Here is a 19,563-nt window from a genome sequence, read left to right as displayed (position 1 = left end):
AAAATCAGCAAATGATCACGGCAAAGGAGGAGTTGCTAATGAGGATGACCAATTGTTTTGGAAAAGAAATAGATTTCATATCGGGTCTTAAAGGAGGAGCGAATGCTATTTTGGACAGATTTTAAGAACTTGAGTCCCGAATGGCTAGAATGAGAGAGCAAAGGGACACAATAACCCAGAATCAGCAGATAAGTTTTTTTTTGTTGGAAGAGAATGCTGTGTTCTGGCTGCAATGTTTGTGGGACCAATTACAGTTAAAACATGTAAAAGAAGCAAAATAATGCTTGAAAGTTGAATTTGCAATGAGAGAGGAGGCTTTTAAACAACAGTAAACATAAACAAAAATAAAGTTGCTTTTATTTTGTAACACATCTACTAAACTGATTTTCTTTTGAGGGAATGAGTTTCCAATCATGTAAAATTATTCGCCAAAGAAGTTTTCAGAAATAATCATTACTTATTGTGTAATGAAATTTCTCATTCCTAAATTTTCATTCTTGTCTCAGCCACCTCCCAATTCTAATATTGAGATAGCGTCTTGCGACAACTGGTGAAATTGGACATTGTGAAGCTGTACCTGTGTGCAGTTTGGCCTGTAAAGGAGCACCACACTTGCATTGGAAGCAGGTCAGGGAAAAATCGCTTGGCTGCTTTCTGGAACAAAGAGTTTGTCGTAGGAGAAAAGGTTGGGTGGATTTGGAGTTTAGAAAAATGATCTTATTGAAGCATGTAAGGAACTTGACAGGGTAGATACTAGAGAATATTTCCCCTACTGGGGTAATCTAGAATAAGGGGACACCATATCAGATAAGGGCTCTCCCATTTAAGATAGAAATGAAGAAGAATGTTTTCTCTCAGGCAGTTGTTACTGCTTTGAATTCCTTTACCTGGAGTGCAGCAGAGGCTATGTATTCTAAGCTATATTTTTGATTTACAAAGGAATCGAGATGATGGGATCTGCTAGACAGGAAAATGAAGTAATCGCCTCGATTAGATCAGCTATGATCTTTTTGAATAGTGGATCAGGTTTGAGAGGCCAAATAGCTACTCCTGCTCTTATTTATGTTCTTAAGATTGAGAAGATGGTTGCATAATGGTAATGTTACAGGACTAATAATCCAGAGGGCCCAAAGACAGGGATTCACATTCCACCACGGCTGCAGGAAGAATGGTAGTGCAACGGATAAATTTGGAATTGAAAGCTCAGTAATGGTGCCACGAGTCTGTCACTGATGGTCAAAAGATCCATCTGGCTGACCAATGCCCTTTAGAGAAGGGAATGTGCCACCCTTACCTGATCTGGCCTACATGTGACTCCAGGCTCTCAGTGATGTGGTTGACTCTTAACTGTCCTCTGAAATGAAGTTTCAGTTCAAGGGCAGCAGGGTGTGAGCAAAAAAAAATGTCCTTACTATTGAGGCCCACCTTCCATGGAAGAATGAAGAAAAACCAAGACTTCATCTGTGCTTTGGACAGCATTGTGGCTTTGTGGTTAGCACTGCTGCCTCAGAGCGCCAGGGACACTGGTTCGATTCTACCCTCGGGCGAATGTCCTAGTAGAGGTTGCACATTCTCCCTGTGTCAGAGTGGGTTTCCTGTGGTGAATCGTGAGAGATTGGCATCTTCCCATTGTTGAGAGCATTAGGTCCCATTTTCCAACCAACTGTTGAACGGTGATTCTCTCCCATGATTGAGAGGCCTATTAGCATGCATTAATATCCTCATTATCTCATGGATCTGTGGTTTGTCATTCTCCTGCCTGTCAGATACTAAGCAGACAGTGAAAATTGCTGCTGCAAAGTCAGAGAAGCTGCCTGGTGACTCTGGCTCACTGCTGGCTCCTTTGGACCATGGTCGGTGGCCAACATCTCCTGGCATGCTTGGTGCGCCGCAACATGTACCTGGTGCCTATTGGCAGAGCAGGGTGGCATTTGCCCTCTGTCTGACAGGCCTGAGGCAAATTTAAAGTAATCATGCAGGGCAACTGGCTGAGTGCATGGCTGGCCTTTAAAGATGGCCCTGGTGCCAGGACTCCCAGAGTTACCCCACATGTGGCAAGTGGGAGGATGCGATGAAAGGGGCACTGTGGGGGTGGTGCACAGTTAATGAGGCAAGGTTGCAAAGATAGCATGAAAAATTCAATAGGGCTCATGTGAAGAAACCCTCCATGAACTTCACCAAAAATGATTCTTGGCCAATTTCTAGTAAGTCCATCAATTTTTTTCCCTCCTTACATTCATAGAAACATAGAAAATAGGAGCAAGAGTAGGCTATTCAGCCCTTTGAACCTGCTGCACCATTCAATATGGCCGATCATCCAACTTAGTACCTTATTCCCGCTTTCTCCTCATACTCTTTGACCCCTTTGAAGGCACTTTTATCTTAGCATCAATTGATTTCTCTGGCGGAGAATTCCAGAAGCTCACCACTCTCTAGGTGAAGAAATTTCTCCTCGTCTCAGTCTGAAGGGCCCAACCCCAGATCCTTAGACTGGTGATCCCTGATTCTGGACTGCCCAGTCATTGAACACATCCTTCCTGTACTTCCCCTGTTCAAACCTGCTAGAATTTTATACGTTTATACTCGATCTCCCTCATTCTAAACTTCAGTGAATATACTCCTGACCGATCCAGTCTCTCTTCATATGTCAATCCTGCTGTGCCAGTATTCTAAAGTAGTTTTGTGTTCAGATTACTAATCATTTTGAAAAAATAAGCTAAGTCTGGATAAAGATATTGAGTACCATAACTTTCAATCTGTACTTTCTGCAGTGTATTTATCACTGACCTAAATATTAAGGACAGGGTTTATCTCACCGTGTGAGAGGAGCTGACATGGTATGCTGGTATTGCAGGCTATGAATACATGGACCGGTGTGGTATGGCCACGTGCACAAATAAAGGCGCTTTTTTTTTTCCTAACCTTTTTTTTTTCCTAACTATATTTTACTTGCCAGACTACTTATGCCACAAAAACTGTTTATTTTTTGCCTGAATTGTTCCTGATATTTCACATCCTGTGCCAAAGAACATGGAGTGCTGAGTGTGTTTGGGCTGTGGGATAGCCCAGTTGTGCCGTGAGGATGGGAGTTAAATTTGAGGAGGGATTAGAGCAAGGCTTATTCATGGAGCAGTCAGAATCTAAGGATAGGATTTTTTGTAGCTTTGTTTTATAGGCTTCGGGAATCAGCTGTGTGTTTTGTTCAACTTTGTTTTGCTTTGAGGCACTGTATGGACTTGAATTGCTGCTGTTCTATGTAAATAAGGAATATTACACAATTCCATCCATCCATTTAGGTTGTGGTTATGGAAATCACTGTGGAAGGAGAGCTTCTGGGAACACTGTAATGCATGTTCAGACTAGCATTGGGTCTGGCCTTGTTGGAATTATTTTATGTCAGTAATACAGAATGATATGAATCTTTGCCCGCCTTTTTCGATCTACTTACATTTTCAACAGAATGGAATTATGTGGATTCCCTCATTCAAACTGTAAATGAGAGTGTCAGCATCTAACGTGACAGGCACATACGTTAGACACTGGACTTATCTAATGCATTGGGAATTGCATTTTTTTCACTATAGTTTTAAAATAAAACATCAACAATGTTAATATTATAAAATTATCTGCATACAGTATATTAAGTATCTTAGTTTGCAATTTAATGCTACTGTACATTCAGTACATTCACTGTCGTCTTACATTATTCTTTGCAATAATTTACATCAGCAAGGTTCATTCTGTTATTTATTATTTTTATTACTGGGGTATTTGTTTATTCAGATTTACTAAAATCTGACATTCTGCATTAAAGTTTCACATCCTCCATCATATTCTTACTGTATAACTAATTGCATTTGAAAGATTTACAGTTTATTTGTAGAATTTGGAAGATGTTCCTAATTTATTGAAATGAAACGAGACTTTTGGTCTGGTCACCTCTTTTAAAGAAGTTGCTCTCTTTAATGAAGAGAAACGTAATTTGTTGCATTTTATTATCTCTCACACACCAATGCAAAATGACATTAGTTTCTATATGTGTAAAAATTTAACTTGCAGTGCTTTAAAATGCTCACACCACATTTCCATCGCTAACTTCAAGTCTTCCACAGCCTTTTTTTTCTGAAGAAGGGTCTAGATCCGAAAGGTCAGCCTTCCTGCTCCTCTGACGCTGTGGGCTGCTGTGTTCCTCCAGCTCTATGCCTTGTTATCACAGCCTTGTTTACTTGTCTTAAGAGTCCAAGCCCAATCCTAACTGATCAAGTACAGTGAACAACAATAGTAATTAGAATCACAAAATCAAACACAGAACAATTGAACACAACATAATTTATTTAAAGTTAAATGCCAGGCATTTGGAATTGTAGCTTTTGTGAAAATAGGAATTGAATTGTCATGTGATATCGAATATCCACATACATAAAATAAACCTCGAGAATTTACTATGGAAAATTGATTCACAATGTTTATCTTTCAAAAGCCTAATGGATATAAATTAGATGATATTTTTCCAGTTTATGATATATACAAAGTTAGCAGTGTATAACATTGAGATAGTTAGAATTTGGACTTGTGCCATAACTCCCAACTGCACTGTGGCTCTGTTTTTCCATTGAGTAGATGATATTGCCACATGTACTGTCAGTAGTTTCAAGGCTCAAAATCATTTCTTCTGGGTCTTCTGTACCATATTGAAGTGATTTTTGTGAAAGAAGATAGGGTCAGTTAGCTTACAATAATATACCTACTTGATTGTAGTTTATATATTTGGAAAGAAAAGATTAGATTTACGTTATCATAACTTTGAAACTGTTCAGCCCTATGTCAGCATTTTGCATCTGCTTTCTGGCTGTTGTATTTTCTCTGCTGTTTTCCAGCTACAGAGCTGATACAGCAGGCAGCCAATGCCTGCTTCTCACTAATGCTTCCCTCAAACAGCCACTGAAAGTCCCCATGTGAGAATCCTGGGGCGATTCATCGTTTCCTTTCTCATTTTCTAATAAACGCCTTTGGTTTGTTCACACTCTCCCAACAAGTGTAACGGTCAACACCTGAGAACCGGTAGTTAGTTTGCAATCTGCTGTTTCATGGCCCGGTGTTTTCAGTAAACCTTGTGCTTATCCACCACGCAGCCCATCACCAATTTCTAGCTGAAGCTCTAACTAATTGTCTTCCTCCTCCACCATAAAGCAGATGCTAAAGCAGATGCTGGGATCAACTATTGTTATCTGGAGACCAAGGACATTGAGAATAATATCCCTAAAGTTACTTTGACTTGTATTATAAACTCTGCAGACAGGAGGCTGGGAGCTAGAATCCACTTTGGTTCGTTATTGTACTATTCAGTGTACTTGTCATTGCGGTACTAAGTATCTTTGTTTTTCTTGAATTATATGTGACGATTGTGTAGTATTTGCATAAAAAATACATAATTTATTAAAGAATCTGACAGTAGTCATACAAATGATGGAATACAATGAGCAATGATTTACTTGTTTGTGTTCATTTTTTATTTAAAAAAAAAGGCCCTACAGTTTTCAGCACATTGATTTTCCCTTTGAAATTCTGGAACTTTTCCTCATTGACTTCCCATTAGTAGAGGTTTGCTTTGGGAAAGAAACAGCTCAACTTTTAAGTGTGTGTGTAATAGATATGGTGCAATGTTTGCTGACGTGATCCTTGTCCCTGAGGTTAAAGTTGTTTGAATCTCTAAAGTCTGGCCAGCCATGTTTCGTCTCAGCAAAACTGCAATCCTACATTTTGCCCAAAATGAGATCCTGGCTGTCATCAAACGTTCCAACTTTGGATTTGTGCATTAATGTTCTTGCCTTGAAGTTTTGAATCTCCATCTTACTGCTTCACGGACTGGTATTTACAATGAATGTGACTTGTGTTTTGTCCATTCAATTTCCTACATTGCTGGTGCTAATTTCTCTATATATTGAAGCTTCTTACTCGATCAGTAAGCATGCTATGAGTACAGTTGAACACCGCTTATTGTTGGCTGTTGTGATTTCTCAACAGATGTTATGGGATGGTTTTTCCAGTTTATTGAAGACAATTAGATCTGGATGTTCAATGGGGTAGCAGCGGCCTCGAGGTATAATCGTTGGATTATTAATCCAGGGACCCATGGGAATGTTCTGGCAACCCAGGTTTGAATTCTGTCATTGGCAGATGGTTGAAGTTGAATTCAGTTTTAAAAATCTGGAATTGAGTCTAATAATGACCATGAATCCATTGCTGGTTGTTTGAAAAGCCCATCTGGCTCACTAATGTCTGTTAGGGAAGGAATCTACCATCACTACCCAATCTGGTCTCGCTTTCATTTGACACCATTAGTGTTTCAGCTGTACAGGTTGACCCTTCTGGTTAATGTCAATAAGCATGAGTTACCTGTACATTGTTAGTGCTTTCACATACTTAGCCAGTGTGTCATCTTTAAGTAAATCTGGCTCAACTAATGCTAGTTTTATTTTTTAAAAATCCTTTGTTCTTCTCAAAAGCTGCACAGTGGAATGTTTATCAATATTGGGATGAAACAAGATTTTGACTGCTTGTCGTTTCTTCCACCTTTAATTAAATTACCCCTCGCCAATGGTTGCCTTTACATTTTAGGCTGTAATGTGATGGATTTGATTTTATATGAATAATCAATGTGGTTGACTCTTAACCCCAACATTGGGCAATTAGTGGCGGGCAGTAAGTGTTGGCCAAGCCTGCGAGACCCTCATTCTGTGAATGAATTTTAAAAAAATAGTTTCTAGCAATTCCAATTGCTTTGTATAAACATGTTACTTCTTGTGACATTAATTTGTGATGAAGCCAGGCGTCCTTATTTTGGTGCCTTCTGTTCAAACTTGTGTACCTTTGTGTTGCTGGAAAGTTTGCACTGCCTACACTGCACTTGGAACAATAAAACATTTAATTGCATAGGTACATTGCTACATACAGAATATACAATTGCTCAAGCCATTCATACATCACTCAGCAGGAAGTAATGTTGGAATTTCTGCAGTTGAGTAATTTTTGGTCTGAACAGTGCTCCATGTCAGATTTTGCATGATTAGCCCTTAATGTTATCAAAATATATTCGTAGCTCTCTCTCATTGCTTTTTGTGATGCAAATACTATTTAAAAATCTTAACCTTCTTCAGGTTAGGCATTTGGTGGCTGTTATGCCATCAAATGTTTATCCCACTTTGTAAACTGAACAGAAACTAATAGGTTAATACAATCAGGATGATGAGCATAGTTTTTTTTGGTTGGGAAGGTGGTATTTTGGTAAAGAACAATAAAAATAATTTTGAGTGGTGCCACAGGCTGAAGCAGCAACATAGTACTTTGTATGTTCTTAACCGTGACTTAGTTCAGCTATTTGCTTTCTTCTTTGTTAAGTCTCTCCTTGCCTATTCTGTCACTAGTGGGTGAGCTTAGTACAGTTCAACAGGCACCTCACCTGAATGGTTGTTCTTCATGTGTAAACAGAGTGTTGACAAATGTTATGTCTGAGGCTGTGCAGCCCTCATGAGTTATCCATGGACACATCTTCTTCAGCAAAGGTCATCAAATGAGGATAATGAAGATTAGAAATGAATGTCCCTTTTCCTTCCTCAATCCATTCTGAGTATAGGTACATTAAGGCTTATTTGAGCAATGGAACATTGAACTCAGCACAGGCAAATGATTGGAGCTGTGATTCTTGCTAATTGGTAGAGTTTGGTATCAAATTGTGACATTTCTAATCTAGGAGCAGAAGATATCACTGCTCAGAAGCATCTGACATCATGAATTGTATCAGTGATAATGGGAACTGCAGATGCTGGAGAATCCAAGATAACAAAGTGTGGAGCTGGATGAACACAGCAGGCTAAGCAGCATCTCGGGAGCACAAAAGCTTACGTTTCGAGCCCAGACCCTCTCTGATGAAGGGTCTAGGCCCGAAACGTCAGCTTTTGTGCTCCTGAGATGCTGCTTGGCCTGCTGTGTTCATCCAGCTCCATACTTTGTTATCTTGACATCATGAATTCTTCCCTCTGGCCTGTCAATTAGTTTTCCTTCTCCAAAAGCAATCATCATTTCCTGAATCAGTATCAAGGCTACATTAGTGTGCATTTTTAAAAAAAAACATTTTTTAAACAGTAGTGAAAATGATCTTTTATACTCCTTTGTATGCTAATAAATTAGTTAATTTCAAAAATAACTGCTTGGTTTTAAAAAGTAGATTTTGTGAACTAGCAGGTACCAAATGAGTGGAATGCTGATGTGGAATGAAGCCTTGGCTTTTAAAAAAAAAGGTTGATTTTTGAGACTGTTCTTTAATCTGCCATGTTGCGATTCTGCAAGTATGACTTTGGAATATTTACAGAAGGAATAATGATAATGTGCAGAAACAGAATTAAATATTCCATTTGATTCTTTTATTTTGACTTTACATGCGGTGTTAAAAACAAAACATACGTTGTTATGTACACTTCCACAGTACAAGTTTACAAGGGTTTTCTATACATGTTACTTCAAAGGACATTATACAACAACAACATTTTTTTTCTTTTCTGGGTTTGCTTGCCAATGCACCATAAAGAGAAATGATCTGGGTCTACCTGAACACTAATGGAGAATGTATTGGTGTATTCAAATGTAAAGGCAATATAGGAAACTGAAAATGGCAAATGTAAGACTGAGCGTGGGCTCAAACTGCAATAGACAGTGCAGTGTTGTTTAACTGATTTGGAATTTTTTTTTAATCTTTAGGTCGAGCTGGTGCAAAATTACTATTGTTTTAACTCTGACAATATACAAATGTACACTTTGTCCACTGACTAGAAAAGGATTCTGCAGCATCATGTAGATTTGATTACTGTGAACGAACTGATCCACTTTAACCTTGACACCTCTCCCTTTCATTTGACACCATTAGTATTTCAGCTGTATGGGTTGACCCTTCTGGTTAATGTCAATAAGCATGAGTTACCTGTACATTGTTGGTGCTTCCACATACTTAGTATATTGCACATACTAAGCTAGTGTGTCATCTTTAAATAAATCTGGCTCAATTAATGCTAGTTTTTTTTAAAAACATGTCCTTTGTTCTTCTCAAAAACTGCACAGTGGAATGTTTATCAATATTGGGATGAGACAAGATTTTGACTGCTTGTCATTTCTTCCACCTTTTAATTAAATGACCCCTCGCCAATGGTTGCCTTTACATTTTAGGCTGTAATGTGATGGATTTGATTTTATATGAATAGTCATTTCAAACTAAAATACAACCGGCACACTGAAAAGCAGCTTTTCTGTTTGAGAACGCTTGACAAGATTTCAATATCAATGATAATGCTTATTGAATAAGGCACAAAATGCACAGAATCCAGGTGAACACAGATACGCTATTTACAGAATAGTGTCATTACCTGCATGACTCTTCATGATGCCCTATTAATCACATTTAAACACTCCTTAACAAAGTGATTGCACTATCTTTACGCTGCCCATCTCTGTGGCACAGCAGCCCCTCGTCTACAGATTGCAAGATAAACTGACTGCATGGATTTACAATTATTGGTGTAAGTGTTGAATGCAATGGATGTTACATTTGGTTAAGCTAAGGACACATCAAAACGAAAGTGGCCGTAGACAGGTGGCTGCGTTCAACACAGTGATGTGGTCCAAGTAAATCTGTAATAGGACAGGAAGGTTCGGGTCAACTTCCCAGTTCAGTCGTGCTCAGTATATCAGGCAACACAGCATAACAGCTATAACAAGAACCATTAAGTGCATCCTAGTCTGTGTAGCTCACAGCATTTATCTGTGACGTTCTGAGGGAATGCCACAAAGTATTTGTCCTTGCTACAATTGGGCTACCGTGGCATTTTGTCAAACCAAAGCACAGTTGACGAAATCAGGAAATTTATGAAAAGTCATGAAATATCTGTGCAAGCAACAAGACAAAATGTGGGTTCTGTCATTGAGTGTTCACATTTAATGGGAAGACGATGCTCAACAGCAGTGAAATTGAACCATTGTTCAAGTATTTCCTTGTATGTTGATGCTTTTAACAAATTTCACAGGATAAATTCCATGTTGCACTTCTCTAAGGCTCCAAACCTTAACAGTAATACATTCTGTGCTACACAGCATCTTGTTCGTACAGCAGGAGAGCAGTCCTGCCTTCAGTCTTTCATTAAAGATGCCACTTGAGGAATTGTAGCTACTTTGGCCACTTGTTTGAGAATCTATCAGAGCATTGTCACTGGTAGCTTTAAGCAATATTGATCTCCAAGTCCTCCCACATCACCTTAGCTGAGAAATGGACACTGCTTTGTAGCTGACTGTCCTGTTAGTAACTGTACTTGTGTAGTGGTTTGACTGGAGTTGTGGGTTGACCAAATGATGGCTTTGGTGGCACATCTGGTTTAATGGACGGTGTTCTCTTTATTCCTGATCGGGGCAGAGTACCGTTGCTTGTGTAACTGCTCTGACGGGACAAAGAGCCAGGTTGTGGTTGTATAACAAGGGGAGTACCATGTACAGAATCCATCCTCATGGGGGGTGCAGGGGGGAAATAGGCTCCCCTGGTAAAACTGGGATGTCGTGACAAGACAGCTCCATTTAATGAACTGATAACATTCTTGGGGAGAACGGATATTGAATGCCTCTGTGAAGAATTTCTTGGGTTGCCCCGCTCTCTTTCTAAACTTGACAGCTGGATATTTGAAGTTGTTGGAACATCCACCCTCTTAGTCGGGCTGTGTCTTGGGAGAGTAGACGAAGGGGAATATAGCGAGGCCTCTCTGTTTGGAACCTTGGGTGGTATTTCAACTATTTTGGTCATTGGGTCTAACATTAGATTTTGACGAGTCATAGGCACATCTCCCAAAATAGCCTTAGGGTTGGTGCTCCCACTTTCATTGAGATGTTTCAGAAGGTCATTTAGCGTGTTTCTTGCCTCAATAGCTCTTCGCTGTTCTTTTTTACTTGAATGACCTGTAATTGACATTTCTATGTTCTGCACTTTTCTTTCAGCTTTGTGTGCGTTAGAATTGGAGAAAGACATGTTGTAGGCATGAGTGGCATTGGGAAGTACCACTGCACTGGGTATTTGACCACTATGGTTTATAGGCGAGTGGGGAGGAGGACTGGACGGAATAATCTGAGGGCTTTTTAGAGGTGATTCTTTCCTTGCTGCATTTATATTGTTCTGGGCTTTCTCCCACTGGTTCTTGATCGGTTGAATGCTTTTCTGTTGTAGTACAGGTGTGGACTCGGGAGTTGGCAGTGCTGCCAGCTCTGGTGGTTGCCCATGGCTGTCTACGATCATGGACTTTGCATCACCGCTGGGTGCCAGCTCTTTGCTGTTGGTGAGCAGATTGGTATAAAGCTTCGGTGTGTCAATATTTTGTGGATACTCCTTGACTGGACTGTCAAACAGTCCATTGAACTTGGTGAAGCTTCCACTCGAATCAGTGCACGACTGTGCAGACTCTGCATCCTTGTTCATCTTTCTAGCTTTGCGGAGGTAAGCATCACGGTGACAGTACACGGCTATGCCAGAAATGAAGGCTCCCAGAACAAATGCAGCGAGAACGCAGGTGATCAGAACGTTCATATGAACCATCTGGTTAGACTCTCCAGACTGCACCTCCCATCGTACACCTGGAATAGATGCAGGGTTGTAAAAGCATTGATGAGTATTTTGAATATTGGTGAAACCTTCTTTGCAAGGACTATGCCAGAAACTGAAAGTAGTTTAAAAAAAAGTTTAGGAGAGGCGCTTCAAGTCAGAAACCCGTTACTGTTCACTGTTTTGTTGGACGTCAGATTTGGAAGCCTTTAATTTTGATCGTTTTTAACATGATTTCAGGTCGTTGGGATAGTGATGTTTCAGGGAAAGCAGAACTCTGTGAAATCATTTATAGAATTTACATAAAACATGGATATAGCTATAATCTGCACACTAATGAGTAAAGAATGTTTCTTCAATCAAACTTCGTTTAAAATAATCATTTTTACCCACAGGCTGAATTCAAAGTTCATTAGTCAAGTTTCTCTGCTGTTAGATGATATTTCCTAACATCCAAACAAATGATCCCTTTCCAATTGATTGCAAGCACTGTGCAGTGAAAATGAATATTATTTTAATATTATATACGTTGAGTCTGGTTTGTCTCCACACCATTCTAGTAGGTAGTAGGAACTGTCAATGCTGGAGTCTGAGATAACAAGGCCTGGAGCTGGAGGAGCAGGAAAGCTGACGTTTCAAAAATTTTCTGAAGAAGGGTCCCGACCCAAAACGTCAGCTTTCCTGCTCCTCTGATGCTGCCTCGCCTGCTGTGTTCCTCCAGCTCCACACCTTATTATCCCATTTTAGTAGGTATCTTTTTAAATTTAATTTTAATATATTGTCATGCTTTCCAAAGACTGAGCCTAGAGATTGCTGCTGGCAATAACGATTTACAGAGTTCAATTTGAAGGGAATGGTCCTTGATTTAACTCCTGCAACTGGATGGTGTCAGGCCTGTAGCTGATGAAAACTGGGCTAGGCAGCTTCTCACTAAATTCTCACTGTGGCATGGCTCTCCTTCTCTATCAGCTTCTACCCTGCAAACCCTGCTTCCAACAAACCGCAAATGACAACTTCAGGCTTGGCTTTGTTTAGTGGCTCACGTGCCACTGTTCCAACCACTGCAGTGTCGCAGGGGTGCCAGGAGGGGAATGGACTGGTGGAAGCCCACAAGCATACCAGCCTAGTTCTTTTCATCACTTCCACGACCTCATTCCCCTCCTGCACCACCAAAGCTAAGGACAGGGATTAGTGCGGTGAGTCTACCCTGCAAACTTGACCCTGCTATAGGCTGGACTGATGGCAGAAGATGTACCCAAACTCTCATCTGGTGGAGGCCACATAAATATTGAGGAGAAACTCTCCCTCGTCAATGTAAAATCAATGATTTGTTATTTTCTTGATGAATGTGACCATAGACTTTCTTAACCAAGTGCAAAAAGAAGCCATTCAGCCCATCATGTCTAAGCCTGCTAAATAAACTAGCAGCCCGTTCTTTTTCCTTTTGGGTAAAAAAAAATACTCTTCATCTTTCCTCTAACTCTTCCATCCATCACAAGTCTGTGTCCTAGTAATTTATTGTATGCCCCAATCAGATTATGTTTGTTTCACCATAGCTGCAAGTGAACCATTAAACAATGTTAGAATTTTTTTTAACTTTGCACATTTAGGTGACTATCTCAGGTTTCTTAGTTGCACACTGCTGGTGCTCAGTGTTGTCCATTAAAACGTCCAATGATTGGCTCTTCTATAGAAACAGGGCTCAGTGGAATTGAGTGTGGATGAGTTGGTTTTGCTTGGTCATTGGTTCTACCATTACACCTCATCATACTGCAGGAACCTGCAGCTTTACATTTTGAAACTACTGCAATTTGCAACTGTGTCACTTAATGAAAACAGTATCTCCCTGTCATCATATAGAGCACTGTACTGGCATTAGGACTGATGTAATGATACAATGCCTTATTTTTCAGGAGGGTTATTAACAAAAACTGTGTGTTATGTCCAAGCTCTGACTGACATGGGTGTGAGCTTTTATAACTTTCTTTATGGAAAGTGTTACCTACAAATAAGTGGAACATTCTCTGGTTACATCAACATCTCAAAGTATTATTGAAAAGAACATGGCCTATCATCAGCAATCCCTTGGTCTCCACCTATTTGATTTACTTCTTTGCCCTTTGCTCTCACCCAACCCCAACTCTTGTCTTTGGGATAACACTCCATCAGTTCTAGAGTGGGATATTTGCTTCAAAACATTTGCTGTTTTTGTCTCCACAGATGCTGCCAGACCTGCTGAGTTTCTCCAGCACATTGTTTGTGTCTCAGCTCCACTTTTTGTTATCGTATAGGGTTGCTATTTCTTTGCAGAGATCCAGCGTTGTCTAAGTGTTCACATTTATTTATAGTTTGCAGTTGGAGAGATGAGGTTTTGTTGAGTTCTCATACTGTGATGTTTATTATAACACTAGATATTCTCAGCTTTTGCTGTTCCAAAACTTACTGCTCTGAGTATTTGGGGTACTAACCTTACTGCTGTAAGGTTTTAAAATAAAGGCTTCAGTTTATACATTACATAAAGAACACTTCTTAAAAAAAAACATCATTCACAGGATGGGGGTATGGGTAGCAAGGCCAGCATTCACTGCTCACTGATGTTAAGATATAGACTGCTATGTAACATTGTTACAATGTAAGGGATTGGAATACCACAGACTTAGAAATTGCTTAACAAGTCACATAGGGAAGTCAAAGTTATTGCACTTGTTTTTGATTTTGTTTAAAATATATTGTATCTTTCCTATCTTTTATGGTGTCTCACTGGTTGTGCAATCTCATCATTGTGTCAGGTCCCGTCCAGCGGCTGATCATTTTTCAAAGTAAATTAAGAAATAAGGTGGAGATGAAATCTCCTGGAAGAATTTAATGAAAATTTTGTTTCTTTTTAAAGGAACAGAAAGGATGTTTGTTCATCAGTTTCTTCACCCTGTCTGAAATTTAATAACACATTTAATCTCCACTAAAAGGGGCCCTGAGCTGACCAATATAACCCTCTCTATCAAGCTGCCACAAGGATAAGTGTTATCCTTTTTGTTCCTAGATGCCATGATTCAGAATGGTGTATCTTTTCAGAAAGAGATACATTAGACAAACTCTTCATTTTCTTCTTAAGCCAAGTGCTTCACAGCACAATAATTCACCTTATCTCTCCCATTTTGCATTCGCTTCAACTGGATGCTTCTTTGACAGGTTTCTGATATGCATGCCTCACGTAGCCCTAGCAATACTAATTTAGGTATTTTTAAACTGGCCTGTTCAGATGGGTTATGATTTAACCTCTGGAACAGGTGGGTCTCCTGGTCTAGGGATAGGCACAGTGCCACAAGAGCCCTACCTTCAAGCTGCTGAAATTGGATTTGAAGCTACGTCCTGAGAGCATTAGCTTCTGTCTCTGGATTACTAGTCGAGTGATATTACCACTACCTTCCCAGCAATACTGGTGTAAACTTCCCTGAATTAAGACTGCAGCTTTCCCTATAGATTGGGGTAGGGTAAATGATACAGGAGTATACCGGAAACTTCATTTTGGCACTGTAATAAATCTGTGCCACTATTTCAATCAACAGAGTGGCATGTTTATCACATTTCAGGTATGGGAAGTAATTTTGATTTCTTTTGAAAGTCAGACACTTTGTAAATTTCGTTATTGCTTAATTTAAAATTCTATTACAAAATATCAGCAATGACTCTAACACCTAATTGAGTTTGAGTAAACAAGCAATGGCTTTTTCAGTCAAGCAACAGGGTAGTTTTTAAAGAAAAATGCCGTGGTACCGTTGTAATGCACTGCTTGGCCAGTTACCAAGAAGTGCATTTTAAAAAGGGCCGACTGTAATTAATATTCGTGGCTTGGCTCAATTACTTGCTTGATAGAAACCGGAAGTAATAGAGCTTAGTGTTCCTAGAATTCATTCCTGCCATTTGTGAAGAAAGCTCTGCATAGATGATGATGATAACAACCAAACTCCCAGAACTGAAACTGTGCCAATGAAGCAGAGCAGCAAGCTAGCCTTATGCTTTTAAATAATATCCTATTCAGTTAGAAATGAAAATTACCTGTATATAAGACAGCAAATGAATGGAACCTACCTAAGTTGAGATGTTAGTAATATGACTGCACTGGGACTGCAAATGTATATAAGATTTAATTTGTGCACTCTGTTTGACAAGATTGCGAATGGTTCACAAACAGGTTGTGTCAAACGCTCATCCTAAGTTATATTTTATTTGTTCCTGCTGTGTTTGTTTAATCCATCCCCTTTTGTAATTCCCATGTCCGCCTTCCCTTGGTTTTAAAATGTCCCCTAAACCAGCTGCCACTTTCTAATGCTTCCATTTCAATTCAGGGAAACATCTGGTTGTGGATAAAGAACTGTACTTTTAATTCTATCAGGCTACCCGTGCCAACAGTTATGTTTGCGTGCAAGATAGAAAGATTGTTTTAGTTCAAATAGAGGAAAAAAAAATATTAACATTGGCAGTTTTTGAAAGCATCCTGTGTTGGTGGAATTCCAAATAAGTAAAATATAACATTTTCTATGACATCCAAGTAAAATATCAAGCTAAATCAAGTGCAGTATTGTATAAAAGACATACAACCACGCAAACAGAACAAGGAAGCTGTTTCCTGTTCAAAGCCAAAATGGATAATCTGACCTGAATATTACTTAGCCAATACATTCAAATACAATTTACAACCATAATTTTTTTGCGATGAATGCAATGAAAATCAGTGGTTCTTCAACACAACAATTTCTGTTAGTCTCTTGTGTAAACTATTTCTCACTTAGTTTTTAATCTCAGAACAGTTACTCAGACAAAAGGAAGGAGAAGTTGTTAGGATTACTGTCATGACAAGACAAAATGTTAGCTCAGTATATTAATGTGAAACAGGCATGTTTAATTTATGTTGATACACATTGTAAGCATTCTGAGATTCCACTCAGGGACAAGCTGGTTAATATAAGTTGCAATCTCTATTCTACACACATGCAGCCTTCTGATTAACTCGGAGGGTTGTTGAGGTGTAAGAGCTATTAGAGATTTTTGTTTTATTACATACAAAAATCCAGGCAAGGCCTTTTGAACATCTTATCTTTCCAGATGATGAAATGCTCAGGGCTGAAACTGTTAATGGCAGTGGTCGACAGAAGGAAATGTCAAGAGGATTTAGGCAGCGTTGACTGTTAGATAACGAAAGCAAAGAGGAAGGAAGTGACAAGGTGAAACAAAAGTACAATGGACCAACTTCAATAATGAATTGTTTACATAACTCTCGCCAACACACTGAATAGAAATGTGCAAGTCTCAATCAAGGTAAGTGGTTAACAGGGAAGAAAAAAAATCACTGCCAATATATCTGATAAGAAATCTGATTTAGCTGCTTGTTTTTAATGCCCACAAAAACCAGAATGCTTTTCTTAAGAACCCCCTAAACACATGAAAGGTTTCAAAAGGACTGTTATTTTCCTAATTATGTTCTCCTCAAATCCAAATGTTACACATTGATAGAGGGACTCAGCATACAAAAATGAATGGGGGAATAAAATGAAAGTTGCTTATTAATTCAAGGGAAAAATAATCAGCCATATGGAAGTGCTGCAGGATGTACATGATATTGCCACATTTTTTGGTTGAACTTCACTTGCAAATTTACCCCTATATACCTTTGTAGTGTTGTGACTCAATCCGTGGAAACTTGCAGGACTAAATTCTGAGCTTTTACATTTAAGACTATCATTGGCCTCCTTTTAAACATCAGTTGGAAAGATTTTGATATTTAGAAAAAAAGGGAGCTGAAAGAACTATTTTGCATTCTATACAAACAGAATGTATAGTCTTGCAAGATTTACAACTTGAGCATATTTCTATCTAACTCAAGGTTAGTGCTGCTTTAACCTCAAGTGAGCCACGAGTCTTTTGCCTATTTTAGCAAATTAAAGAAAAAGCAGCTTTTTTTTAAAAATCAGGTTTCTATTCAGTGAAAGAAAGTTTCCCTTCAAAGGCCTTACCATCAGGGACAGCAGATAATGGTTCAAAATAATCATAAGTGTTCATATCATCTTGCACTGCAACTTTTCGTGAACCAATCACGTTTGGAGATACTACTGGGTCACTTGCACCCGTTGAAACAGAGACTGCCGATACATCAGGGTCTGTGGTGATAAATTTAAATTATTTTCACAATTAATGGGGGAGAAATTGAATAAATTTGCTTTGTAATGATGCCAAATGGCACCACTTACCGTAGCAAATGTCTTAAATGTGCAAATAACAAAATGGCATTTGTTTGAACAATCTGAAAACACCCAGCTTCTGTATTTGACTTGCATGGAACAGTTAGACTATTTTAGTATTAATACATCGAACCACCGCTGTCAGTAAGGAGAGGAGGGAATGATGGGTCCTTGGCAACGAGTCAAGTAGATGCGTACGTTTTGGGGCTGATTGTGCAAGGCATGTTGCCCTTTGTGTCTGCTTCTGCTGTAAACCTGCTGGCATGAGTTAGGAGCACAGAATTATACAGCATGGCAGGCCATTCAGCCCTCTAGATCTGTGCTGGCAGTCACAAACAGCTGCAATGTTAAATTATTTATGCCACAGACATCGGAAGTCGAGGTATTTATAGTGTATTTCGCGCAACCTGTTCAGATTGTGCTGAAAAAGTTGCTTTTTGGAAGTTATTCTGAAGCAGGACAGAATTTTTAAAAGTCTGAAACCAATTTGCTGCCACGGCTAACGCCTGGATTGAGAACGTTTCAGGTCTGATGTGCGAATCCTTATATTATTTGGCTTCTAAAACATGCCCCTTATCACACTGAATACAGCGACTAAGCTTAGGCAACATTCAAAGATATTTATGCAGACATGACCAGGCATAGTCTTTTTAGACAGATGGAAATGAGAGCGATTGGTTCGAGTCCAGATCATCATTTTCAGTCTGGCAGAAATCAAGTTTCATCTGTGACTACTGCTGACACATGCAAGATAGATGCCCAGAAAAGTGCTAGTGTCTGAATTGAACTCAAAACTAATTCTGGCATGACCTACACATGGACAGACAGAGGACTGACTTTTGGAAAAGCTGAGGTGTCATTTTTTTTTTGCTTAAGCTTACGATAAGGTCTATCACTCTGTACTTGCCGAGATTTATATCTCCCAGTTTCTTGGAGGTCTGGCTGTAATGATGATTCTGGAGTAGGGCACTTGTCATGGAGAGGGCTAAGATAGAATACATTAATGACCTCTGCCATGTTGCTACATTACAGTGCTTCTACTGGATACTAGGAGATCGAGCATTCTTCAAGATGTCACTTTTGGAAGCAGAAAATTGCCGAGTAGTGAAGAATTAGTTTGCAGCTTGACATTAGATCGGTATTTAATTCAGAAACTTTGGGTGTCAGCATCAGATAACTGGGGCTCGCTTCTCAAGTGCTGATGGTGACAAGGTTGAATGACGGGGGCACTTTGAAATTATTTGCTCCCAGGTGATGTCTCAGTCTTCCCACTGCATCTGAGACACACTGCTATTTTCACAGCAGGGTAAAGGGAGCCAGAAACCTGCCCAGCTCCCAGTTAGGAGCGAGATAAGCTTCTTAAAGAGCTCATTGAAAGCATCCTCCTGGCTCCCCTCAGCGCAGACCGGGAAAAGCAAACATAGTTTGGGGCAGGTAAGTGCTCAGCTGTCAGCAATGGATAGAGCCATTGTGTGATAAATAAAAGTAGTGGACAAATAGGATATGGTGAACAGAATCCATCAACTTGACTCTCTCTCTGATCTGCTGCATTCTGAAAGGCAGCGGTAAGACATGTCTTGGCTATTGTCTGCTTTTGAGTACTGCCATCTAAAAGCTGCTGCTGCCTCTGTGCAGTCCTTGATATCCTCTAGTGAGTCTGCATTTCAATGCAGCTACACAGTGGGCGCCAGGCCCTGGGAATGA

General features: G+C 39.5%; 1 protein-coding gene across 9 annotated transcripts in view; it reads right to left on the bottom strand.

Moving 5' to 3' along the window:
* Nucleotides 1–3,718: 3,718 nt before the first annotated feature.
* Nucleotides 3,719–19,563, bottom strand: part of sema6dl (sema domain, transmembrane domain (TM), and cytoplasmic domain, (semaphorin) 6D, like) — a 319,189-nt gene continuing 303,344 nt past the window's right edge. For 6 of the 9 annotated variants that reach the window (XM_059639301.1, XM_048562581.2, XM_048562582.2 and 3 more), the window contains 2 exons: nucleotides 17,635–17,778; nucleotides 8,399–11,655 (listed from right to left, as the gene is read on the bottom strand). In XM_059639301.1, the coding sequence (XP_059495284.1) occupies nucleotides 10,340–11,655; nucleotides 17,635–17,778 (1,460 nt within the window). In that variant the 3' untranslated portion in view covers nucleotides 8,399–10,339. Of the gene's footprint in view, nucleotides 4,256–8,398; nucleotides 11,656–17,634; nucleotides 17,779–19,563 lie in introns of those variants that run through there. The other 3 variants (XM_048562584.1, XM_048562586.1, XM_048562587.2) reach the window with 2 other exon arrangements.

The sequence above is a fragment of the Stegostoma tigrinum genome, chromosome 33 (genome assembly GCF_030684315.1).
Source record: "Stegostoma tigrinum isolate sSteTig4 chromosome 33, sSteTig4.hap1, whole genome shotgun sequence".
NCBI lineage: Eukaryota > Metazoa > Chordata > Chondrichthyes > Orectolobiformes > Stegostomatidae > Stegostoma > Stegostoma tigrinum.
Note: the sequence above shows the minus strand (reverse complement) of the source record. Positions and strands in the feature narration are given on the sequence as shown.